The sequence below is a fragment of the Arvicola amphibius genome, chromosome 10, assembly GCF_903992535.2.
Source record: "Arvicola amphibius chromosome 10, mArvAmp1.2, whole genome shotgun sequence".
Taxonomy (NCBI): Eukaryota; Metazoa; Chordata; class Mammalia; order Rodentia; family Cricetidae; genus Arvicola; species Arvicola amphibius.
In genome coordinates, this window is record NC_052056.1 from 103,763,220 (window position 1) to 103,790,936 (window position 27,717).

The 27,717-nt window shown below is 40.0% G+C and overlaps 1 protein-coding gene across 3 annotated transcripts in view; it reads right to left on the reverse strand.

Annotated features, from left to right (window-relative positions):
- Window positions 1–27,717, reverse strand: part of LOC119825569 (cytochrome P450 3A11-like) — a 794,398-nt gene that overhangs the window by 11,341 nt on the left and 755,340 nt on the right. For 2 of the 3 annotated variants that reach the window (XM_038346521.2, XM_038346526.2), the window contains 3 exons: window positions 3,307–3,420; window positions 2,626–2,714; window positions 2,182–2,330 (listed from right to left, as the gene is read on the reverse strand). In XM_038346521.2, coding sequence (XP_038202449.1) covers window positions 2,182–2,330; window positions 2,626–2,714; window positions 3,307–3,420 — 352 coding nt within the window. Of the gene's footprint in view, window positions 1–2,181; window positions 2,331–2,625; window positions 2,715–3,306; window positions 3,421–6,555; window positions 6,656–18,628; window positions 18,682–20,911; window positions 21,006–22,048; window positions 22,327–27,717 lie in introns of those variants that run through there. The other variant, XM_038346524.2, reaches the window with a different exon arrangement.

A 27,717-nucleotide genomic window follows, 5' to 3' on the forward strand; every position in this document is an offset into this window, starting at 1 on the left:
GGATGGAATGTAGGGAAAAGGACATAAGAGCTGTGTATGGAAAAGTAATTGACAGAGAAAATATTAAAAACCCCAAATGAAGCAACTGCTAACTGCACCCAACACATACACACACCAAAAATTACTACAGGGTCTGTAGAGATTGCTCAACAGTTAGAACTGGCTGCACTTGCAGAGGACCAAGATTTGATTCCAAGCACCCATGTAGCTGCTCTTAAGCATGCATAACTCCAATTCCAGGAGATTCAATGCCCTTTTCTGGCCTGGGCTGGCCCTTAATTCATGTGGTATACATATGTGTAGGTAAACAACCATATACATAAAATAAAAATGAGTAAATCTTTTAAAAATATTAAAGCAATTCAGCTATATAAGAGAGATGATCTAAAAGCAGACATTAACACACCTAGTTTAGTTTTTTAATTGTATTAGGACTAGGGAAATTCTAATCAAAACCACAGGTCCAGCCTTTAATACATTCACTAAGCAGCAATGATCAAGTCATAGAAGATCCAAGTGTTGGGTGGGACTTGGAGAACTTGGAACTCTCCTGCATTTCCAGAAGACATATAAAAAGGTACATCTACTGTGGAAAACTTAAGTTTAGTTGTTTAATATGTTAAAATGGGGTTACTTTGCAATACAGAAATGACAATTCTGAATATATCTCAAAACATAAAAACAAATATTTAAACGTAACCTTGTATTGAAATGCTCATAGCAGCAAAATTCATGGCAAACATACAAAACTAACTTCAATGTCTATGAACTAATATAGATTATTACTCATTCATAGATGTAGGAGACAGTTACAGCAATGTCACTTAATAGTGTTTTAAATGACAGAGGCCTGTCACAGAGACTATATGGTCTGTCATCCCATTCATGTGGAATACTCAGAATATGTGAATATACAGAAAATGAATTGGTGGTTGCTCAGGTCAAGGCTGCTTGAAGGACGATGGTGTAAATGTGCAACATGGCTAGAACAGTTGGCATTGGTATCAGACCATGTAGATCATCAGTCAGTGCAGACCCCTGAGTGATCAAAGTGCTGAGAATAAGTGACTGTTGAGTGCTGAGCCCTACATGGAGCATCTATACCAACACCCCCACCACTCCAGGTTCAAGGAACATCACGAAAGCAGATGTGGGGGTAAAGTAAGGGCCAGGACTGGTGGTGTGATGATGTGGGATTCTGTTCTGTGTGCTATAAATGTTTTATTACCATTGGTTAATAAAGAAGCTTCTTTGGGCCTATGGCAGGTCAGAATGTAGCCAGATGGGAAATCTGAACAGAGATATATAGAGAGGGTAGGCAGATTCAGGGAGATGCCCTGTGTGTGCCAAAGGAGAGAGACACTGGAACTTTACACGGTAAGCCACAGCCTTGTAGTAAAATACAGAATGATCGAAATGGGTTAATTTAAGATTTAACATCTAGCCAATAAGAAGCCAGAGCTAATAGGCCAAGAAGTAATGTAATTAATATGATTTCTGTGTCATTACTTGGATCTGTGCAGCCAAGAAACCAACAAGCAGTCTCCATTTACAGTGTGAAATATTATATCCTGGGCACAGCATGGCCCACTCTTGAACTCATCACCTGCATGAGATCACACCAATAATATTGGTCAACATCCTAGTTGGCAGAGTTTGCTGGACTTTCTGTTTGGCCAAAAAAGAGATGGGACATTAAATTGAGAGAAGGATGTTTTGGGTGTTTGAGGGAAGTGGGGGTGAGAATTAGGGGAGGGTATAATCAAGATAGATTGTATACATTTATGATATTGTCAAAGGATAAATAAAAGAATTCTAAAACAAACAGAGGTTCAGTGGCTTAAACCTTTAATCCTAGCACTCAGGAGGCAGAGGTAACTTGTGAGTTCAAGGCCAGCCTGGTCTACATGGCAACTTCCAGGGCAGTTGAGCTACACAGTGAGATCCTTTCTAAAAGAAAATTAAGTTCAGAAACAAAAGTAAGGAGGTACATGTTTTTCTGCCTTAAATATTGGATTGTCCCTTTATGTACAACACGATAAGCTTGTAAATTACATGTCAGATGAATTATATACCAATAGAGCTGTTAGTTTTGGTAAGTGTGGAAGAGAAAGGCAGAACTTCAAACATGGCTACAGACAAGTGCACTGGGTCAAAAGGCGGAAGAACCATCATACTTACCCACTGACATAAGTAATGGATCAAAAAAATCTAGATTTATTAGCTTCTTGGTCTTTTCCATAAAAGGATCATTTCGGTTGTTGAGGGAATCGACATTCACACCAAATGCTGTGCTCGTGATCACGTCCAAGCTGTAGGCCCCTAACACTCTGAGGAGATAAAGATGTGGGAATTTACCACATTCAGCAAGAAGCCTGAAATAATTTATATTCTTGGGCAAGACTGGTGAAACCACCTCAGTTGACCAAGCACCTTCCCCTACTACCCACCCTTTACCCTTGTGAACTTGATACTGTCACATTTCTTTCTCAATTGTACATTTTGTCATCTAGTGTCTAAAAGGGAAGAAGGAGCAGCTGAACATGTGGGACACACAGAAGGATGACCCTTCTGCCCCAGTTGCCCTTCCTCTCCCAGAACCACAGTGGATGTACCACTACTCACTCTTTCATGGTGAGAGGCTTGCCTTTCTCTGCCTCTCTTCTCAAGTATTTTACCAAAATATCTCCGTACTGTTCAACGATTGGGAACATCTAAGCACAAAACACAAAGGCATCCATGGTTGTTAGGTGTGAAGATGCAGTCCACACAAACATTTATTTTTTATTTTTTTTCACAATTTTAAATTTAATTTAAATTAAATTTTAAACTCCCCCCACTTTTTTTTTATTAAAAATTGCCACCTCCTCCCCTCCTCCCATTTCCCTCCTCCTCCTCCTCTCCCTCTCCAGTCCAAAGAGCAGTCAGGGTTCCCTGCCCTGTGGGAAGTCCAAGGTCCTCCCCCCTCCATCCAGGTCTAGGAAGGTGAGCATCCAAACAGACCAGGCTCCCACAAAGCCAGTACATGCAATAGGATTGAGAGGATGTGGAGTAAGGGAAACACTCATCCATTGCTGGTGGAAATGCAAACTTGTGCAACCACTTTGGAAATTAGTGTGGCAGTTTCTCAGGAAATTCGGGATCAACCTACCACAGGATCCAGCAATACCACTCTTGGAAATATACCTAAGAGATGCTCTATCATACTACAAAAGCATTTGTTGAATTATGTTCATAGCAGCATTATTTGTAATAGCCAGAACCTGGAATCACACAAACATTTAAACTAACAGTCCTTTTAGTCACCTCTTTGAGTTTTCCACTGGTGAAGGTGGGAGACAGCAAGGCTCGAATTCTCTTCCACTCCTCATCCTTAGATGCAGAGACAGCTTTATTCATTATCCCCGCTGGGCCCATACTCTAGAGTCAGAAAATGTAAATATTGTTCTCTGTTAGTCCATACCTTTCCATGGTTGCAAAGTGCTAGGTGAATAATGGTGTATAACAATTTGTTTGTGACTGTTTACTATAGATCAAGCCTCATCCTAGATGCAAAAATGGTCAGAATTTCCTCACAACCTTTAAGACATCAGGTGCTCACTGGGCTGCCTGTTGAAATTTTAAACACTTTTATTTCAGGATTCTTGTAAAGTTAAATCTTCCTGTGGTTTAAAAATTAGTTTCAGGGTTGGGGGGGCAGAGAAGAGGGGAAAAAACATAGTAGATTCTCCAGAGTTATGTAGATGGCAAATGGCTTGGGGGATAAATAGAAAGTGAACTTTGCATCGCACAAGTTCCCCAGCTCCATATTTACAGCATAGGCAATGTCAAAATTGATGCCTTGATATGGTGGGTGTGAGTATGCACATGTGTGCATATGCAAGTTCATGTATTTGTGTGTGTGTGTGTGTGTGTGTGTGTGTGTGTAGAGTAGAACACTGGTGTGCATTCTCATTTGGAGAGCAGAGGTCTGACGTCTTCCTCTATACCTCTACTGTATTTTTTTAGGCAGGGTGTCTCAATGAATATAGAAGGGTCTAGTCTGGCTAGAGTACCTAGCCAGCAAGCTTCTAGGACACACCTACTTCCAAATACAGCTCAGAAATAACACATACATGCTACTCTGCACAGTTTTTATGTGGATGCTGGGGATCTACACTCAGGTCCTTTTCCGATAAAGCCATTTCCCTAGCCTGAGACATTTTAAGGATTTGATCTTTGGGTTTTTTCTAGATTTATTTTAGTATTGTTTGTATGTATGTATGCATGTGTGTATTAATGTATGTACATATGTATGCAGCGTAATCAGAGGCCAGAGGAGTGGGTTGGATCTCCTAAAGCAGGAGTTACAGGTGATTTGAGCTGCTGGATGTGGATGTAGACAACCAATCCCCCATCCTCTTTTAGAACTTTCAGCCACTAAGTCATCTCTCTAGAGCCTGGTTTATTTGGTTTGGGGTTGTTTGTTTAGGAATAGTGTTGTAGGAATCATTTTTCCTTAATTTTTTCTTCAGTGATAAAAGGAAAAATGTAATTCTATTTCCATGGTGGGAACTTTATTCTATTTTCCACATTTATACTTTATACTAATGTGGAGTTTCACATCTGCCCTTATATTAAGCACTCAGCACAACAGGAAGAAATGGAACTGGCTTCCCTTGATGAAGTCAGCTGTAAACTAGGCCTTCAGCCAACTCCACCGCATGACCAAAAGCTGAATGAGGGCCAGAGAGATGGCTCAGTAGGTAAATGTGCTTGCTGCCTAGCCCAACAACCTGAGTTCATTCCCCAGGATGCAGGGGGTAGAAAAAGGGAATCACAAGTTTCTCCAGACAGAGCAGTGGGATAGCTATGCTTTAAAAAGAGAGAACATTGAACTAAGTATTATATCTCACAAACATTTAACAAAATAAAATCATAGATTTAAGAGATAATCTCAAAAGGATATTTTTTTTTACACAAGAACATTTGTTGGAAGAACTCTGCATTTTGTTGTGTTTATTATCATTAAACATTAAAAAAAAAGAAAAGCAACACAAAAGAGCCAGATGGCTAGTCATCAACTTGACACTGTCCACACAATACACTGAGAAAGAAAAATGGATACAAAATGAGAGAAGAAGGCAGGCTGTACATGAAGGGCAAGGAGCCTCTTTCTAGTCTCTGTGTTTGTCACTTCATTACTCTAGATCTGTGAAAAACTGCACTGTACCACACAGACATAAGAAAGTACCTGTGAAACAGGAAATGTAAACACAATCTAGATGATAACAGTGTCTATCTACAAGTAGATTACAATAATATAGTACATTTATACTTCCTTGTTACCAAAATGAATACCCAGATCCTGTTTGTATATTATTGTGCAAATCACTGTGAATCAACATTTATTTCATTTTTTAAAATTCACTAAGTAGCCAAAGAGGTGGCAGTGCGTGCTCTTATACCCAGCACTCAGGAGGCAGAGGCAGGCAGATATTTATGAGTTCAAGACAGCCTGGCCTACAGAGTAAGTTCCAGAATAGTCAGAGCTACACAAAGATACACTGTCTCTGAAAAACCAAAGCAAGCAAACAAAATAAATTCAATTTGTAAAAATAAAGGTTTGTATTCTTAAAAGGGGGAGTCTTGGGTGATGGTTCAACAGTTAAGGGTGCTTGCTGATCTTCTGGAGGAGCCAGGTCCCAGCACCCATGTCAGGCCCCTCCAACTGCTTGGAATATTAGCTCCTGTGGATCTTAACCCCCTTTTTTTGACCTCCACAGGAACCTACACATTTATGGCATTTACTTTTATAGACACATGCTGTGGGACAATGGTCTTGTTCTCTGTAAAGGTTTGTCAGTTGTACTGGTTTAATAAAATGTGGATTGGCCAATAGCCAGACAGAAAGTATAGTTGAAGCAACCAGGCAGTAAGTAGAGGCGGGGTGATGAGAAGAGGAGAATTCTAGGAAGAGGAAAGACTCAGTCTGCATTCCTCACCCAGACACAGAGGAAGCAGGATGAGACTGCCTTGCTAATAGAAGGTACCAAGCCATGTGACTAGCACAGACAAGAATTATGGGTTACTGTGATGTGTAAGAATTAGTTAACAATGGGCACAGGAGACTGCTTCCTACGTATAACCCCAGCAGCACAGACATTAAGGGCAACATTGAATAAATGGGACCTCCTGAAGCTGAGCAGCTTCTGTAAAGCAAAGGACACTGTCACTAAGACAAAAAGGCAGCCTACTGACTGGGAAAAGATCTTCACCAACCCCTCAACAGACAAAGGTCTGATCTCCAAAATATATAAGGAACTCAAGAGACAAGAATTAGTTAACAAGGAAGCCTGAGATAATAGGCCAACCAGTTTATAATTAATGTAAGCCTCTGTGTGCTTCCTTTGGACTGAATGGCTGCAGGACAGAAACCTCTGTCAACAAACATATATATATATATATATATACACACACACACACACACACACACACACACACACACACACACATATATATATATAAATAACAAAAACAAGTCTTTAAATTTTTTAAATTAAAAAATTTACGTACCCGTCGGTTTGTGAACACAGAATAGCAGTCCTTCACTAGTACATTCTTGATCATCTCTGTGTCTGTGATAGCTAACACAGGTGTTGGACCATCAAGCAACCTGTACAAGGAAAACAGCTGATTAACCCAAGCCAGGTTCTGAAGTGGGAGCCCAAATCCTCACTTTGAGTCCAATGTTGCGGGACCCTCACTCTGGTTATACAACATATTGTCACAGTAACTTCAAGTCCAACTTAGGCAGTCTGACCATAGATCCATGGAGTCTTTGTAAAGTGACAGGTGATGTCGTTGAAGACACAATGGGTCACTTAAAGACAAAACAGTTTGTAGTGGGAATCTTGTAGACTCATTGTATCTTGGGTAAACATTAGGATGAAAAAGTTGTTTCTCACTATATGTAGGGTAATGGCAGAATGTATTAGTTCCTTGTTTAAGGCCCCTAGACTGTGAAGAAATCATATTCAGGAATGGTGATTGTTTTCTATGACTTATAGTTGTTTTCTCTATGGGATTTCCATCCATTGCGTGCCTTTTGTCACAGTACTATCCAGGGATGCGAGGAGGGCTTCAATTTTTGGCTACTACAAAGAACAATGAGAACTGGAATTGCAGGGGTGTGATTATTTCTTTCAGAGAACATATAGAATAGATCAAAGTGGCTTCAGTATGAGGAACTTGTTGTACCTCAAACACAACCTTTGTGTAGAGTCAACAAATACATTTCTGAACAGAGATTTGAGGTTTAGTTCCCAGAAACTGTTCCTCCCTGTTTCCAGAGATCCTAAAATTAAATTCTGGAATTTATTTCCTTTGAAAATCCCACACAACAGGAAGCACCAGACATTTGGTGCCCGATGTCATGGGTTTATAGATGAGAGAGGTTTGGACACTCCAGGACTGGTATAGAGTGTGCTCAGAGCAGGCAGTACTTCAGTATAGGATCAAGACTTGCAGATTTCCCATCTCAGGAGCAGCAATATGCTGGTTACTTAGTGTTTATTAAAAGGAAATTGAGTGAATGTGAAAGAAAATCAGTTTACAGAACTGTTGGTAATAGTTAATACACATTGCTATTGGTTTCATGCAACTCCTTATGTTCAATGAAAACTGGGGGTATGGAAGCCAGTGTTGAGAGCCTAAAGTCCTCATGTGAGAGAGGAGCCTGTACATCCCAAAGAGGAGTCAAAATTTGCTCTCTATGTAATTTTATCTCAAATGCTCTGGATCCACTGAAGAGTGAGGAATCACAGAAAGGTCCATCTGAATTTGAACAGAGAAGCAAAAAGGAAAGCATTCAGGCTCACAATTGTCAGTCAGCAGAGCAGAATGTTTCCTCACAGGAAGACAGAAATGTTGTTTCAGAGGAGGAAAAAAGTGAGGAGGGTCAAGATAATGGAGATGAGACACTGAGAATAACAATAAATGGGACCATTTGAAACTGAGAAGCTTCTGTAAGGCAAAGGACATGGCCAAAAAGACAAAATGGCAGCCTATAAAATGGGGAAAGATCTTCACTAACCCCACATTGGACAGAGGACTGACCTCCAAAATTTATAAAGAACTCAAGTAACTAGATATCAAAATACTAAATAATCTAATTAAAAACTGGGGTATAGATCAATACAGAGTATTCTCAACAGAAGAATCTAAAATGAATGAAAGACACTTAAGGAATTTTTCAACATCTTTAGTCATCACAGAAATGCAAATCAAAATAACTCTGAGATACCATTTTACCCCTGTCAGAATAGCTAAGATCAAAAATACTGTTGACAGCTTATACTGGAGAGGATGTAAGTAAGTTGGAACACTCCTCCATTGCTGGTGGGAATGCAAAGTCATGCAGCCACTTTTGAAATCAGTATGGCAGTTTCTCAGAAAATTGGGAATCAATCTACCTCAAGACCTAACCATATCACTCTTGGTCATACACCCAATGGATGCACAATCATACCATAAGGGCATTCTCTCCTCTATGTTCATAGCAGCATTATTTATAATAGCCAGAACCTGGAAAAGCCCTAGAGGCCCCTCAACTGAAGAGTGGACAAAGAAAATGTGGTAATTTACACAGTGAAGCACTACTCAGCAGTAAAAACAACAACATCTTGAAATTGCACACATATGGATAAACTAGAAAAAAAAACCATCCTGAGTTAGTTAACCCAGACCCAGAAAGACAAACATGATATGTAGTCACTTATAAGTGGATATTAGACATAACGCAAAGGATAAATAGGTTACATTCCTCAGCCCAGGGAAGCTAGGTGAAAAGGAGGACTCTAAGAGGGACACACGTGGAGGACACCAGGAAGAGAAATAGTGAAGATCTAATGGGTGAACTGAGAGGGGATATAAGGGAGGGATGGAGGATGGGAATATGAGGTGTTGAGATGGCCAAGTTGGGGGAGGGACAGAGAGGGAGAGCAATGAAAGAGATATTGTGATAGAGGGAGCCAATATTTTAGGGAAAAGCCTGTTGCTAGGGAAACTCCTAGGAATACACAAAGATGACCCCAGCTAAGACTCCTCGCAATAGTAGAGAGGATGCCTGAACTGGCCTTGCCCGGTAATCAGATTGGTGACACCCCCCCCCCAAGACCCATCATAGAAACTACATCCATTAACTGATGGAAGGAGATGCAGTGATCCACAGCCAAGCACTGGGCTGAGTTCCTGGAGTTCAGTTGACAAGAAGGAAAAGAGATCATATGAGCAAGGATGGTCAGGATTATCATGGGGAAAACCACAGAGACAGCCAACTTGTGCTAGAAGTCATTCACTGACTCTGGGTTGACATCTGGGGAACCTTTATGGGACCAAACTAGGCCACCTGAATGTGGGTTACAGTTGTATGGCTAGTTCTGTTTGGGGGTTCCCTAGCAGTGGGAGGAGGACTTTTCCTGGGTTTATGAACTGGTTTTTTGGAACCCATTACCAATGGTGGATTATCTTTCCCAGGAAGACTCAGCGGGGAGGTGTTGCGGGAGCTCCTTCCACTCCTTCAGCCAATAGCCACTGAGATACCAGTCCATTGGGGCGTGGTCTCTCTCTTTAAAAAAGCGGCCACTTCCCTCCACTCGCTCTCTGGCTTCCAGCTCTGCTTCTGACGACTAGGCTCTCTTCCTGATTGCACAGAGGGCTGTTGGCTGGGTCGGTGATCTGTAAGCTTTTCCCCTTTAAATAAATAACCATTCTATTAATCATAATTCCAAACTGGTGTGGGATTGTTTGTGACTTATGCCTTCAGGGAGGGACTTGGTCCTGTCTCAACTTGGTGTCCCAGACTTTGTTGACTCCCTAAGGGAGGTCTTATCTCCTCTGAGGAGTGGATGGGGGCTCACATAGGGTAATCTTGGGAGGTGGGAGAAGGAAATAGATGGGGAATTGGGGTTGGAGTGTAAAAATGATTTTTTAAAATTAAATAATAAAAAGAAAAGAAAAATAAAAAATAACAGATTCATCTTCTCTTCCTTCTTTAGATGACACAATCTTAGAGATGCAAAAGGTTGAAACACTAGTCACACAGTTGCAAAAATTAAAGATGCAAATAGACAAACTCCAGATACAAAGAATAAGAGAAATTAAAAGGAGAAATCTTCCCAGGGTAAAAGAGGAAAGGAGAAGAAATTTGAAAAGAAATATTCCCAGCAAAATAGGGAAGTGTTTAATCAAGATAAAAGGCTTTTCCCTGTAGAAGGGAATATTTATAATCAAGGCTTACAAATAGGAAGGCTCAAGATATGAATAATGAAGGGAGAGAAAATTCTTTTCCTTGTGGAAATAGAGGAAGGGCAAAGGCCACATCCAATAGAAAAAGGAATTCATGTCTGCTGGAACGCATGAACTCTCTGGCTGGGTGACGCCTGTTAGTACTTTCTGCTAAGGGCCAGGAAGTGCAGAGAGGCAACACCTGAATCCAGAGAATGATGGGTGGGTTCTGCTCCTGCAGCCTGAGCTAGCAAGTTGGCTTAGAACTTAGAGTTTTCTTGTTTGTTTAATTTTAGTTTAAATGTTTTTTTGCTTTTCCCTCAGAGAGGGAATAACTCAATATGAAATGTTCCTTCATGGGAAATGTTTTTCTTCTGATAGTGGGAATAACTCATTATCAATGATCCCTTCATGGGAGAAAAAAATTGAAGCAAGCCTACTTTTAGTACAGAAAACAACTGTAATCAGGGCATGAAGTACTAAGCCAATGCTCTTTACATTTCCAGATGTATAATCATTAATTATATGGAAGCTGTTCTCTTCTCTTGATCATCTGATTAATGCTTAAATGAATGTTATATTTTCATAATAAATGACCTAAACAAAAATTATAATTTTGAAGTATATTACCGGGTATAAGTCACTAGTGGGTATTTGACTCTGCTCTTTATGTTGCTTTCCAGAGGCTCTTGTTTAAATTCTATAAAATGTAGTACCTGAAGAAGAGCAGATTTTTATGGTATTAACTAATATGGCTGTGAAGGCTAAGCTCATGGAAATAATATCTTACTGAAAAAGAGCCTACAAAATTATTTTTCCACTGAATAAAGTACAGGTTAATTGTTTCACCCTGTTAAAAATTAGCAGGCCAATTTAACATGTTTCTTGGGATCTATAAAAAGGATCCTCTTTTTAAGATTTAAAAGAAATACTTCATGGGTTTTGCCTTAAGTTAACTCTTAAAATCAGATAGAGATTGTTTTTAATGCTTTTATATTGACTTTTAAAAAAGGACAAAGAGAATGTTCATACACAAATTCCATATGTTCCTCAAAATGATTGTCCCCACTCTGGGTTATACAGCCCACATTAATATTCCTACAAGTTCAGCACTCACTCATAAAATGATGTTAGAAATGAGATACATTCCTAAATGGGTAATGAAAAAATTGTCAATAAAAACATAGGCTATTTAGATTGCCCAGACAAGGCAGAAACTGGCTACCCTAATTTGGATTAGGGGCCAGTGCTGGAATTCCAACTGCTCTGCATTTAAAATTGTTCACTAATAAGCCTGTATGGGTGGAGCAGTGGCCCATAATTTAGAAAAAAATTACAGGCACTTGAGCAACTAGGACAAAATAGTCAGATGCCAAACACTTGAAAAAACTACAAATCCTTGGCATTCTCCTCTATTTGTAATAAAATAAATCTTAAAAATTGTGGTGATGGCTTATTTAAAAAACTGTAAACTAAGTAATTCAACCCATGGGTCCTTTACAGTCTAGAATTCGATTATTTTCTTTTTTGCCTAAGCCTTGGATTATAATAGTTTTTAATTTAAAGGATGGCTTTTTTTTTGCTATTCACTTGCCACAACTAGATAGAGAAAAAAAATATGCTTTTACAGTTCGTACTTATAACAATGCCCAGCCTGTAAAAATGATACAAATGGAGTTGGGAGGTGGTGGTGCACACCTTTAATCCCAGCACTTGGGAGGTAGAGGTAGGCAGATCTCTATGAGTTTGAGACCAGCCTGGTCTGCAAGAGCTAGTTCCAGAACAGGCTCCAAAGCTACAGAGAAACCTGTCTTGAAAAACAAACATATAAAAAATAAAAAAACAAAGCCAAAACAAAAAAAGGTATAAATGGAAAATACTTCCCCAGGGAATGTTAAATAGTTCAACTTTATGTCAATATTTTTTAAATAAACCACTAGAAGTAGTTCATAAACAGTTTACTTAATCCATTCTTTATCATTCTGTTGAAGGATCATTAATCACAGTGTGAACCCAGAGATTGTATTAAATAAAATCAACCATTGGTCAAGAGTCAGAACCAACAGCTAGTTGGCAGGAAGTAGTCACAGAGAGTTATAGTGAGTCTGGCCAACAGATAAATGCACAGGAAATAGTAAAGGTGGACTTTCGTTTTAGTGGTCCTCTTTGTTTTGGGACAGAGAAAGCAATGTTCCCTTTCTGAGACTCCAGCTAAGGAGAATGGTCAGCTGGTTGCTTCTCTGCCTTTTTGAGCTAGCAGGTTTTCACCCAAGCACCTGACTTTTGAGTATTTATTGGTAATATTATAAGATTGAGGTTTAGTTTAAAAACAGCATCATTATGTGGATAATGTCTTAATAGCTACCTCTGATATCAATATCCTTAAAAAAGGTGTTTGCTGAGGTGCAACAGGTTTTCCCTCAATGGACATTGGAAATTACTCTTGAAAAAAATTCTAAGAGGAGGCTCTCTTAATTATTTAGGTTTAAATTAAGTAGAGAATCTAGCCACAAAAATAAGATGAGAAGAGATGAATAACATATGCTTAATGATTTTAAAAACAATTATTGAGAGATATTAATTGGTTGTACCCTACAATTAGACTGACTACTCAAGAATTAAGAAGTTTATCTCTAATAAAAGTGACTTAGATTCTAACAGTCCTAGACATTTAATAACTGAAGTAGAAAAGGAGTTGGCCCAAATAGAACAGAAATTGCAAGGTATCTACATAGATCAATTAGATCTCACACATTGAATATATTTTATTAATTTTACATTCTACTCATTCCTCTACTGGACTCATTATGCCAAGGGAAGATAATATTTTAGAATGCATAGTTTTAGCTCATAATCAGAATGAAAAGTTAAAAACCTCCATAGAAGAGATTTCTGAATTAAATGTAAAAGGAAAAATTAGATCTCATCAATTGTCAGAAATGGATTCAGCTGAGATTGTAGAATCTTATACAAATATTGAAATTATGCAATGATGGGTAATTAATGATGACTGACAGAGCCTGTAGCAATTATTTAGGTGAAATCAGCAACGCATGCCCCCAAAGTAAACAACTTCAATTTATGAAAAGAACTAAATGGATTCTTCCCCATTTAGTAAAAAGAACACATCTTTTTCTAGAGCTCTTACATTTTATACTGATGCAAATAAATTAGGAATGATTGGTTATAGAGCACAAAATAATAAAGCATTCCAAAGTCTATATGCTTCAGTCAAAAAAATCAGAATTATATGCTTTTCTAATGATTTTATTAGATTTTAATGGGTCCATCTCTTAATATAATTCCTGATTTTCAATATTCAAAAGGAGTTGTATTATATATAAAAACTGTTCAACTTGTTCATAATTATTCAGAATTAACTTTGTTTTTTATACAACTGCAACCAGTAATTCAGGACAGTAATTATCCATTCTTTATCACTTCTATTTGGTGTTATACAGGATTGACTGGGCTGTTAGCAAAAAGAAATGAAGAAATTGATAAAATATTAATAGAAAATATTTTATAAGCTTCCGAATTTCATAAAAACATCATATTAATAGTAAAGACTTGAAGTAAAAAAAATCCATTACCGATGATAAGCTATAGAAAGTATAAAATATTATCCTAATTGTTCTTGGTATAGTTCGATTCCTTTCCCTGTAAGAAGTAATCCTAAGGATAGTCAAAAAAAATGAAATTTGGAAAATGGATGTATTTCACTTAGCAGAATTTGTAAAAAATAAAATATATACATCATACTATTGATACATACTCAGGATTTCAATGGGTATCTGCCTAAGTTCTGAAAAGGCTGATTCTATAATTACACCTTTATTAGAAACAATGGCTATAATGGGCAAATCAATGCAAATTAAACATAAGCAGGTAAAGTAAAACATCTTGTGTACATTATAACTAAAACACAATACAGGGATAGCACATAACCCTGGACAAATAATTCTTGGAAGCTCTAATCACACTTTAAAGGAGATATCACTAGATGCCACTTCTGAAAGTCTATATTTTTAGAGCAAGGTCAATGGTTTGGATATCAATGAGTTGTTGACACCATTGTAAGCTCCCCTATGATGATTCCAGTTCAGAAACTCTCTGAAAGAATATTAAGAAGAACTCATAGGATGATTGGATTGATGGTTGCAGTGTTATGGAAATTACTGTATTGACTGTAACTGTTGTCATACTTGGACTAGCACTTCATCAGGTAATTCAGACTGCTGAATTAATTAAAGTCTTGCATAAACATGCTGCAGAACTTTGGACTCAGCAAAATAGAATAGATAGTAAGGTAGTCAATGAAATAGATGATTTGAGACAAGTTGTAATTCTTTTTTTCCCCAGTTTTTCGAAACAGGGTTTCTCTGTAGCTTTGGAGCCTGTTCTGGAACTTGCTCTTGTAGACCAGGTTGGCCTTGGACTCACAGAGATACACCTTCCTCTGCCTCCCAAGTGCAGATATTAAAGGCATGCACCATCACCACCTGGCATCAAGTTGTAATTCTAATGGGAGATCAGTTAGAGACTTTGAGGGAGCAAATTAAATTAAATGTAATGAGGATATTACATCTTATTGTATTACTTAATGTTTAATGAAAGTAAGTAAGTGGGAGATTGTTAAAATGTGTTTGTTGTGTCACCCTAGTTCTTCTTAAATGATTTGATTTACAAGAAATGAAGGAAACTTTTTAAATTGAGTTAAATGTTGTATCTGGAATGAATGTCATGGAAAGCATTGCAGATTCCTAGCTTTATTCAATCCTATGCATCATTTTAATAGATTTCTTATTCTAATGATTGTTTGATTTGTTTTTGCTGTAAAATTCTACTGGCTTTAAAATGTATTCTGGCTTATAAGCATAAGACTGTGAGATACTTTTGGGTATATATCCAAAGGATGCTCAATCGTGCCACAAGGACATGTGCTCAACTATGTTCATAACAGCATTGTTTGTCATAGCCAGAACCTGGAAGCAACCTAAATGCCCCTCAGCCAAAGAATGGATAAGGAAAATGTGGTACATTTACATATGCTGTGTACTACTGTACACAGCAGAAAAAAATAATGATATCTTGAAATTTGTAGACAAATGGATGGAGCTAGAAAATATCATTTTGAGTGAGGTAACTCAGACTCAGAAAGACAATTATCATATGTACTCACTCATAAGTGGTTTTTAAACATAAAGCAAAGAAAACCAGCCTAAAAATCACAACCCTAGAAAACCTAGACAACAGTGAGGACCCTAAGAGAGACATACATGGATCTAAATGGGAAGTAGAAAAGGCAAGATCTCCTGAGTAACCTGGGATCATGAGGACCATGGGAGAGGGTTGAAGGGGAGGTGAGAGGAAGGGAAGCAGAGAAAAATGTAGAGCTCAGTAAAAATCAATAAAAAGATTATGAAACAAATGATAGAGGAAAGGCTATCTTCACTGCATGACTGCATAATATTCAATGTAATTAAAATAGATTGAACAAAAGGGGGAAATGTAGTGGGAATCTAGTAAACATTAGGTAAGCATTAGGATGAAAAAGTTGTTTCTCACTATGTGTAAAATGACAGAATGTAATATTTCCTTGTTCAAGGTACCTAGACCTTGAAGAAATCATAATAGAGAACAATGATTGATTTCTATGATTTATAGCTGTTTTTTCTGAAGGGGTTTTCCACTCATTGCATGACTTTAGTCATAAGAATATTCAGGCATGCTTGAAAATCTTGAATTATTAGGTACTGCAAACAATACACCATAAGAAATAAAGTTGCAGGCATGTGATGATTTCTTTCTGACAACATATACAATAGATCAAAGGGACTTTGGCATGAGAAATTGTATTCCAAACACAACCTTTGTCTAGAATCAATAAATATGCTTTTAACAGGGGTTTGAGGTTCAGTTCACAGAAACTGTTCCTCAGCTCCAGAGAGCCTAAAATCAAACTCTGGAGTGACTCTCCTCATTTGACTGTCGTGCACAATACAAACAACTGACAATAGTTCCTAAAGGCATCACAGTTAGAAGTAACAAACGAAATTTTAAGTCTAGATGTGTGTACATGAGAGTTGCTTCTAACACATTCTTTGATTTTTGCATATTTAAAATATTGCAATGGACTGGAGAGATGGCACCTTAGTTAAGAGCACACATTCTTGCAGACAACCCGAGTTTGGTTCCTAGTGCCCATGCTGGATGGCTCACAACCAAGTGTATCTCCAGCTCCAGGAGGATACAATGCTCAGATCTCCATGGTCATCAGCAGTCATGTACAGACACATGCACACAAGAATATATATGTAATTAAATGTATTATAAATAGATGTTTGAAAATAAAATTTAGGGGCTGGAGAGATGGCTCAGTGGTTAAGAGCAGTGACTTCTCATCCAGAGGACCCAGGTTTAATTCCTAGCACCCATGTGGCAGTTCACACTTGTCTGTAAGTCCAGTTCCAGGGCTTCTGACACCCTCACATAGACATATATGCAGGCAAAACACCAATGAACATAAAATAAAAATAAATTAAAAATATATAAATGAATAAAATAGTAAAATATAATAATTAAACCCTTAAAATAAAAATACTTGTATCAATGTTTTGAAGTAAAAATAAATCATTCAAAAATTTAAGCTAAAGTATTAATCTTAAAAATAATAAAATATTTCAGTATCTGTGCTTGGGATATAACTTGGTGGTAGAATGACTGCCTAAATTGCACCAGGCCATGGTTTTGAAACACTGAGCTGAACAGGTAAGTGAACATACAGAATTTATATGAGGCACCTTATTTAACTTCTCTGAAGGTCAGAAAGAACATTAGAGCCAGGCCGGTGGGAAGGAGAGCTTCTAAATCCTGTTTTCAGTACCCTGGAACTCACTGCAATTGGGAATATCTTCATAAGTCCCAAGGGTTATTTGACTGTCAACATTCCAACAGGAGTCTCAAGGTCCTGAGCCTGTCTGAGGATTTACACACAGCTAGTTCCTGGGAAGGGAAAGCAAAATGGCCCAATGAACACCAGCTCAGTCCCTGGGATCTACAAGGTGGAGTGAGAGAACTGACTGCCACAAGTTGTCATCTGACCTTTACATGTGTGTCATGAAGCACATGGCCCTCTGTGATAAATGAACAAGTATAATAAAAAATCAAAAGAAAATAGTGGCCGTGGGAGGGCAAGAAGTCTATGTCATTGGTGAACCACTGGTAAGTTTTCTCGCTCCTTAAATACACTCTTGCTCACTCATGATTCTGTAAGTCAGTCCAGTTAAAATCACTGGTACATACACAGACACAAAACTACTAAAAATGTAAGAATAATATTTCATATAAAATGATATTAGGGCCAGGCATGATGGCGCACGCCTTTAATTCGAGCACTTGGAAGGCAGAAACTGTCAAGTCTCTGCGTTCAAGGCAAGGCTCGTCTACATATCAAGGTCCTAGACAGCCAGGGCTACTTAAGGAGATCCTGTCCCAAGCAAATAAATAAACAAACAACAATAAAAGGATAAATAAATAAGATATTAGGTCAGTGAAAAGTGGAAACACTGTCAGATGCTGACAAGCAATAATATTGCAAGGAGATATTCACATGGGGTCATTGCACAAACAGCAAAGCCTGCTGTTGGCATTGAATGACCTAGTCTTTATGGGCTCTGACAACTCAGCAGATCCCTGTGTTAAGGATGGATGAGAAGAGATGAAGAGGCAGGAAGAGCCAGAGCCTCCTCCCACTTGTTTCTGTCTTACAGCATAATGACAATACTTACTCCAAAGCTCTAATCTAACTCCAGCATCAGTGAAGGGAACAGTTCCTGCTGCTGGTTCAGCCACTTTACAGAACCATTGAGGACATAGATCTATGGAAGAACACTTTGGTTTTTAAATACATTGAATCTCCAAAGTCAGTTCAACAAGACAGGGCACAATGATATACACTTCTATCAAAAGTCTTAGCAGCAGATGGTGATGGTGCATGCCTGTAATTCCAGAACTCAGGAGCCAGAGGCAGGTGGATCTCTGTGATTTTGAGATCAGTTCAGTCTACAGAGTGACTTCCAGGACAGCCAGGACTGTTACACAGGAACCCTGTCTCAAAAACATAACAAAACAAAATAACAAAACCACGAAGTCCAGAGTCCACGGAACATCAAAGCCTTTCAAAAGACACAATATACAATGTTCTCAAGATAGTCTTGTAAACTATGGCACTTAATGACACATAGTATCACCTTTACAACAGAGAGACCATTACTACAATTCTGGGCTGGCATTTTCCTGCACAAGTAGAGTGCATTCCCCTAAAAAGAGTCAACTCTATGGGACTTTCTGGAATACTCACCCCCACATTTTTCCATACTTTTTATAGCACTTAGCATCAAATTTCCATACACCCTGGAATGAGAAATAGCATGAAATCCATTATTGTCCTGTATGTGCCAACCCCTCTGTAATCAGGAAGCCAGACCCTCAAATCTCATGAAATAAAGTTTACTGTTTCTGACAGAGAAAAGTTCTTCAGTAACTTTTAGTGGCACCAGGAAGATGACTCAGTGGGAGAAGGCAGAGTGACAGTGCAGGACACCTGACACCTTCCTGTGGACTCTGCATGCACAGCCATAGACATACACATGTGCACTCAGCAGATACAAACAACAATAATAATATTAATAATAATGGTAATAATGAAATTGTTTTGAAGAATGTGCAATCAAAACATAGGACCTCTAGGAAGTTAATCTGAGCTAACGGCAGTGTAAGCTTTGCCACTCGCCCTCTGGACATGAGCTTGGGAATGTCTGCTGTGGATTGACCAGAGGCCAGCCCAGGTGTCAAAACAGTTTTATCACAAATTATTCACGTAGACTAAAATGTGGCACATGACATGCTTATTACTGAAGTTTCTAACTTCAGTTATTTGTGAATCTTCCTTTCCCCAGTGGTTTTGCCATTAATATATTTCAATGAAAATACAAAGTACATTGTGTAGTCCAGTATGTGGGGTAACTGACAGCCATCAGACTGTCTCAGGTTACACACTTGCTGCTCACACTCATGCACAGGCTGCTGCCTTGAAAGGAAGAGAAGCAGCTTTAGGTCCATGTCAGTGATAGATCACTTGCTGTCATGTCTAAAGCTCTGAATCCCATTCTCAGCACCACACACACACACACACACACACACACACACACACACACACAAACACACACAAACACACACACAAAGAATAGAAAACCTGTCTTTAGGGCTGGAGATGTGACACCACAGTTAAGAGCACTTGCTGATCTTCCTGAGGGTCCAAGTTCTATCTAAAGGGTCCATACCCAACACCTAACAACCATCTGTTACTCTGGCACCAGGGAATCTAGTGCCCTCTGTATGTACTGCACTTGCATGCATAAACCTACATGGATATGCATAAAATCTTCTTTCTAAAAGAAACAATCACTAACCTGGACCCCAGTTCTTACAGAGAGAAAAAGCAAAATACTCTAATTCTCAAGAACCCCCACCATGTCGTGAAGAGTAAATGGTGAGATTAGAGCTATAGAAGTTGTTTCAGGGGTTTAATAATTATGCAGAGAACCCAAGTACATGAAAAGTCCCCCAAAGGTGTGTATTTAGGTCTCAACCTGATGCTTCAGAAATATTCAATAAAAGGAGAAAATATTGCTCATGAGTTGGATACAAAGAGAATTTAATTTAGTTCATACAGGCTGATGTACTAGAAGCTGGAAACCCCCTCAAGATGTTCTTCAAATAAATACAGAAGTGCCTTCCTAGAACCTGCCCTGGGCAAGAAATAAACTTCTTTTACTGTTCACAAAGTCTGAGCCCTGAATATCGAGATTAAATGAGCTGGAGATCTGTGCATTTCACCAAAGACAAACTTGAGGCTCAATAAACTGACATCAGGGCCAGTGAGATGGCTCCGATGGGAAGGCACTTGCCACCAACCCTGACAACCTGGGATTCATCCCTAGGTCTCAGATGGTGGAAAGAGAAAACTGACTCCCACAAGTTGTCCCTTGACCTACAAATGCACGCTGTGTTACATACACACTCACCCCAAAATTAATAAGTATGGAGGAAGTTAACAATGGGGGCTGTGAAAATGGTTCAGTGGGAAGAGCACATCATAAAAGCCAGAGTTTGAATCCCCAATATCTGCATAAATGACAACCAGGGGTTAAAGTCCTCCAGTATCTTCACTTGCACGAGGCCAACACAAGGGATCCCTGGAGCAAGATGGCCAGCTAAACTAGTCAAGTCAGAGAGATCTGGGTTTGTGAGAGACCCTGTCTCAAAGTATAAAGTGAAGAGCAATCAATTAGTTACCCAATACCAACCTCTGGCCTCTACATGCACACAAATATCCATGCATATGGAGCTGCACACATATGGACACTCATGCACATGTAAATACATACATACACACTATAAACACACACACACACAAACATTTGATAGTTTCAAGTTGGCAGTAGAGCCCTAAAGTACCACTGGACATTCTCTAGTATCATGAGAACACACAGTATGAGGGCCTGAAATCACGCTATCATTTCCTATTAAGGAGCATTTAACAGAACTAAATCATTTTTGGCCATCAGGAATCAACACTCACCTCATAGTAATTCAGCAGAGTTCCTAAAAATGGCAGAGGTTTGGGCCCAGGAATTCCCTGCTTCTTAAAAACATCATGGTTACGGGTCGCGTATCTATAGAGTGAAACAGAAAGCCTTGTGACCACACACACAGCAGAGAGGAGATAAACATGACCAAAGCAAAATCATGAAACATACCAACAACGTGGCTGTCCCTTCAATTCCCAGAGCTTAGGGGCAGGGTGAGGGGTCCAGTGTGCATGGCAGCCCATGGTTTGTATATGTTCCTACTGAGTTCTGGTGGCTCTAGGTGTAACCTGAAAGTCAATCAGGTCATACCAAGAGTAAATCTTTTCAGAAAACCCCCTCACCTCAGCAAGAGGGAGTTGAAAGTGTGTAGGTGTGCCCAGCAGATCTGCATAACATAAATATGAACTTTGTTAGTGTCACCAAAGCTATAGTACAGTAGTAGAGTGCTTGATAGCACATATAGGCTCTGTTTTGATCCCTTTTTCTGCCAAAAAATAAAAATGTAAAATGAACACAATTATTTCATCTCAAGCCTTCAAGATGACTGCACAGGTAAAGGGACTGACTTCCAAGTTTGGCAACCTTAGTCTGACCCACAGGATCCCCATAATAGGAAAGAAAAAAGACTCTCCAAGGTTTTCTGTAACCTACTCACACACACAGACACACACACACACACACAGACACACACAGACAACAGACACAGACACAGACACAGACACACTCACACACACAGAAACACACACACACACACACACACACACACACCTGTCTCACATGCTGCCTCTATTCCCAATAAATAAAAACATGCAATTTCAAAGTTTTTTTTTTTTTTAACAAGGGTTAATTTTAACTTCTGTTACCACATTTTATGATTGGATTCTGGTGCCTGTGGAAGGCATTAGGTCTCCTGGGACTGTAGTTACAGATGATGTGAGCCACATGCAGATAGCGGGATTCTAGCCTGTGTTGTCTAGAAGAGCAATCAGTGCTCTTAACCAGTGAGCCATCTCTCCAGCTCCTGCTTTCGATGTTACTTTTGACCTTGCACTCAATACCAGAATACAGGTTTGACTACAACCCCAACCCGAGGGCACGGTGGAAGAGGAACTTTGGTGGTTACTCACCGGTATAGGAGCACCAGGCTGATTACCAGGAGGACCCAGGTTTCCAGTGAGAGAATTGAAGTCAGGTCCATCGTTGCTTGTCTGTCAGCAATGTACCCCTCTGTGTTCTCCCTCCAGCTGTGTGTTACCCTTTGCAGGGCTTCCCTCCCACCAATGGTGCTGAAGTGTGCCCAGCCTGGGGTGTTTATACTCTGGGAAGATGTGGTCCACGTCTGTGCATGGCCGGGACTTTGGTCTCCTGGACAGATCATGAAGCTCATCATAGCCAATTTTGACCTTCTGTTAGTTAACATTCTGTATGTAATCAATACACAATGTTGTCATTTCAGGAAGACCAAAGGTTATGTTTTTTAAATCAAAAATTCAAGCAAATTGATTGACATGAAATGCCCTTTCACCAAGGCTGGCTTATTTCAAAAAAACACATGAAATAAAACCAAAAATGTTCTATCTGTGTACAGATCTTTACAGAATGTCTTTTCTCTCCCTATAAGATACTTAATTATTTTTCATTACTCAACTCAGAAAAAAAATAGTCTCTTTGAATCTGTCCTCACCTGTGCCCCTAAGAAATAAAACCACTTCTCCTGAGGTATGTCTCCTTCACATGCATCTCCTTCCCTCTAGCCCAGCACCGAGGGTCTTCCCGTACAGAACCTTTACTAGATTGTGAGAAAATCTGGACAGCAGTCACCCAATGTGTAATAAAGTGGTCATTCAGACCTGCCAACTTGAGCTGGGAGAGGTGGCTGGGTTGAGTAGGTTTCAATTATGTGTTAAAATGTCTTTGATTAGTTTCTAGTAAATGTTAGGGGAACTTTTTTGGAGTGATGGGAATGTTCTAAAACTCACTGCCTGTGTAGCTTGTTAACCACATAGAACCACATTTAAAACATTGAAAATTATACTGTGAATGGATAATAAATGCAGTGTATGGATATTCATGTATTCATAGTTTGATTAATTGCTTAAAGATGATGTATTGCTTAAAATTTTTATTTTTATTTGAGACCACTGATGTTTGTTTGTTTGTGAAAAAGAAAATCCAGGAGTAGTGATGTAGAAGGAGCAGTGGACTGTGTTCCTGCTGCCTGGCTCCCGGCTGCCTGGCTAGCTTATGCCCTGAAATAATGGCACACAAATTGTATTCATTTAAACACTGCCTGGCCCATCAGCTCTAGCCTCTTATTGGCTAACTCTCACATCTTGATCAACCCATTTCTAATAATCTGTGTACCACCATAAAGTGGTGGCTTACTGAGAAGATTCTAGCCACTGTCCATCTTGGGTAGGAGAAGCATGGCGACTGACTCACTTCCCTTCTTCCCAGTGTTCTGTTCTGTCTACTCCACCCACCTATGTTCTTACCTATCAGGCCAAGCAGTTTCTTTATTAATTAACCAATGTAAGAAACATATAGAAAGAAGACCCACCTACAACATAGTGATAATAATCAGCTGAGAGAGTGACAGCTCAACAGTCACAAAGCCCTGGCTCCATATCCAGCACCACATAATTGGTGGTGCACTTCTGTAATCCCAGACTCCGTGAGTAGAGGCAGGGGATCACAAGTTCAAAGAGGAAGTTCAAAGCTACATAAGGAGTTTGAGACCAGCTTGGGGCACATGAGACCCTGTCTTGGGGAGCAAAATCCCCCCCAAACCCCTAAATTCTTCAACTCCTTCAATATACCAAAATTCAGCACCTGCTGCTCCATGGTAGTGGTCATTATGAGATGAGACAGACCTTACCACTTACTGCTTAACTGTTTGTAATGATTGTTCTGACTCTTTAAGAGACAAGCCATGCCCACTCCCTTCCTGCTTGCAGCCTCAAAGCCCCACTTTCTCTTCTTCCTGTCCCCTCTCTTGGAGAGGCAGCCTCTCTCCCTCTCTCTCTTCTCTCTCCCCTCTCTCTCCCTCCCTCCCCTTTTTCCTTCCCGTCCATAATCCATCTGATAAATGTCTAACTTTACTCTGTATGGCATGTTTATCTGTCTCTCTCGCCCACTTGCTGCAGTCACATGGAGACCTGTCATGTGGTCTCGTGTGCCGTCCCTGCTTGGGACTGGCCACTTTTGGCACCCTGGCAGCTTGCAGCAAACCTATCTGCATGGTGTGCCTATCTGTCTGCCCCTTGCCCACCTGCCACCCACATGGCTAGCCGCTGGGGACGCCCAGGGGACCAGCCACCTTTGTTGACCTGCCACTGGTCTTGACCCTGCAGCAAGCTGCCGGGACCGCAGCAAATCCACAATACTGTTGACACCTAACAGGTTCTGGGTGTGAGGGAAGCATTGCATGCATTTGTGTGTTAGCCCACTAGTGAATGGTGAGCCCACAGAATGGACAGTTCTAAACCCATGGTCACACAGATGGTACTAGTTAAAGTCTGCATAACAAAAAAAAATCATGAATATGGGAAAGAGATTTGCAGGGAGGAAGTAAGATTGACAAGGTTGGGAGGGAAATAAGTGAGAGTGGGGGACATTAGCCAGAATTCATTATATACACATTGTCAGACAACAAAATATATTAAGTAAAAATAAGTGCAGTACTCTGGGTTGGGGATGTAGCTCAGCTGAGAGAGTTCTTGCCTAGTACTCACAAAGCCCTAGGCTGGATCATCAATACCACAGAACATGGCCATGTGGTGGTTCTAATTCTTGCACTCCAGAGGTAGAGACAGCAAGATCAAAAGTTCAAGACCATTCTTGGCTACTTAGCAAGTCTGAGGCTAACCTGGATTACAGTGATAGGTCCTGTATTAAAAAACCCCACATAGCCGGGCGGTGAAGGCGCATGCCTTTAATCCCAGCACTCGGGAGGCAGAGGCAGGCAGATCTCTGAGTTCGAGGCCAGCCTGGTCTACAAGAACTAGTTCCAGGATAGGCTCTAGAAACTACAGGGAAACCCTGTCTCGAATCCCCCCCCCCAAAAAAACCCCACATAGCCCTCCAATAAGGATATCAATGTTGTGCCCAGATTATGACCCCCAGAGAGACCACCATAAACCACAGAAGACCAGACTGTAAAAAGCAAGGTTTTTATTGCAAGGTATCTCAGAATCCGTCTTCAACACCTAGTCTCAGCAAGGTAGAGAGGAGTTAAGAGTTCCTTTGTGGGGTTTGCTTTTTTAAAGGCAAAAATCACAAGCAGCCCTTCTGAGTAGTTGGAGGGGGGTTGGTATGGGTGTAAGGGCTTTGCCTTCTCACTCATCCTGTTTAGTCAGTTCGTTCTTTATTTTCAGAGCAAGTCACTCTGCCCCTGAGTCAGGCCATCTTTATCAGCCCCATGGCCAGGCAACCTTGTTCTCTCCAATTTCCAAGGCCATTATCTTTCTGGGAACATGAAGTTAGTCCATGGTTTCTGATTTTAAAACATTCTGGTAGGAAATTCTTTCTCATCCCTTTAAGAATAAGGTATGAGGGTCTCACATCAGTAGACAGAGACTCCAGGTTTTTCAATATACAACATTATATCAGCATTTTTATAGTTGTATATTTTAATATACAGTATCGCTTCTACATGTTGCCTTTTTGTTTGTTGATTTTTGATTTAAAAATTTATTTATTTATTATTATTTTATTAAAAATCCACCTACTCCCCACCTCCTCCCAGCATCCCATTTCCCTCCCTCTCCCCCACTCTCCTCCCCCTCCCTCTCCAGTCTGAAGAGCAGTAAGGGTTCCCTGCCCTGTAGGAAGTCCACCGTCCTCCCACCTCCATCCAGGTCTAGGAAGGTAAGCATCCAAACAGGCTATGCCCCTCCAAAGCCAGTACATGTAGTAGGATCAAAACCCAGTGCCATTGTCCTTGGCTTCTCAGCAACCCTCATTGTCTGCCATGTTCAGGGAGTCCGGTTTTATCCCATGCTTTTTCAGTCCCAGTCCAGCTGGCCTTGGTGAGCTCCCATTAGATCAGCCCCACCATCTCAGTGGGTGGGTGCACCCCCCTCGGTCCTGACTTCCTTGTTCATGTTCTCCCTCCTTCTGCTCCTCATTTGGACCTTGGGAGCTCAATCCGGTGCTCCAATGTGGGGCTCTGTCTCTATCTCCATCCTTCACCAGATGAAGGTTATATGGTGATATGAAGATATTCATCAGTATGGCTATAGGATTGGGGCATTTCAAGCTCCCTCTCCTCAGCTGCCCAAGGAACTAGCTGGGGATATCTTCCTGGACACCTGGGAACCCCTCTAGAGTCAGTCTCTTGCTAACCCTAAAATGGCTCCCTTAATTAAGATATATACTTCCTTCCTCCCATATCCACCCTTCCTATATCCCAACCATCCCATTCCCCCGAGCTCTCCCCATCCTCGCCTTCACACTTTTCTCTCCCCATCTACCCTTAGCCCCATCGCACCCCACCCCCCAAGTTCCCAATTTTTGCCTGGCAATCTTGTCTCCTTCCAATATCCAGGAGGATAACTATATGTTTTTCTTTGGGTTCACCTTCTTATTTAGCTTCTCTAGGGTCACAAATTATAGGCTCGATGTCCTTTATTTATGGCTAGAAACCAATTATGAGTGAGTACATCCCATGTTTATCTTTTTGGGCCTGGGTTACCTCACTCAGAATAGTGTTTTCTATTTCCATCTATTTGCATGCAAAATTCAAGATGTCATTGTTTTTTACCGTTTAGTAGTACTCTAATATGTATATATTCCACACTTTTTTCATCCATTCTTCCACTGAAGGGCATCTAGGTTGTTTCCAGGTTCTGGCTATTACAAATAATGCTGCTATAAACATAGTTGAATAAATGCTTTTGTAATATGGTAGGCCATCTCTTGGATATATTCCCAAGAGTGGGATTGCTGGGTCCTGGGGTAGTTTGATTCCTGATTTCCTGAGAAACCACCACACTGCTTTCCAAAGTGGTTGCACAAATTTGCAATCCAACCAGCAATGGATGAGTGTACCCCTTACTCGACAACCTCTCCAGCAAAGGCTATCATTGGTGTTTTTGATTTTAGCCAATCTGACAGGTGTAAGATGGTATCTCAAAGTTGTTTTGATTTGCATTTCCCTGATCGCTAAGGAAGTTGAGCATGACCTTAAGTGTCTTTTGGCCATTTGAACTTCTTCTGTTGAGAATTTTCTGTTCAGTTCAGTGGCCCATTTTTTAATTGTGTTCATTAGCATTTTAAAGTCTAGTCTCTTGAGTTCTTTATATATTTTGGAGATCAGACCTTTGTCTGATGTGGGGTTGGTGAAGGTCTTCTCCCATTTAGTAGGTTGCCTTTTTGTCTTAGTGACAGTGTCCTTTGCTTTACAGAAGCTTCTCAGTTTCAGGAGGTCCCATTTATTTAACATTGCCCTTAATGTCTGTGCTGCTGGGGTTATAGGTAGGAAGCGGTTTCCTGTGCCCATATGTTGTAGAGTACTTCCCACTTTCTCTTCTATCAAGTTCAGTGTGTTCAGATTGATATTGAGGTCTTTAATCCATTTGGACTTGAGTTTTGTGAATGGTGATAGATATGGATCTATTTTCATTCTTCTACAGGCTGATATCCAGTTATGCCAGCACCATTTGTTGAAAATTCTTTCTTTCTTCCATTGTGTATTTTTAGCTCCTTTATCGAAAATCAGGTGTTCATAGGTTTGTGGGTTAAGATCCAGGTCTTCTATTTGATTCCATTGGTTGACTTCTCTGTTTTTATGCCA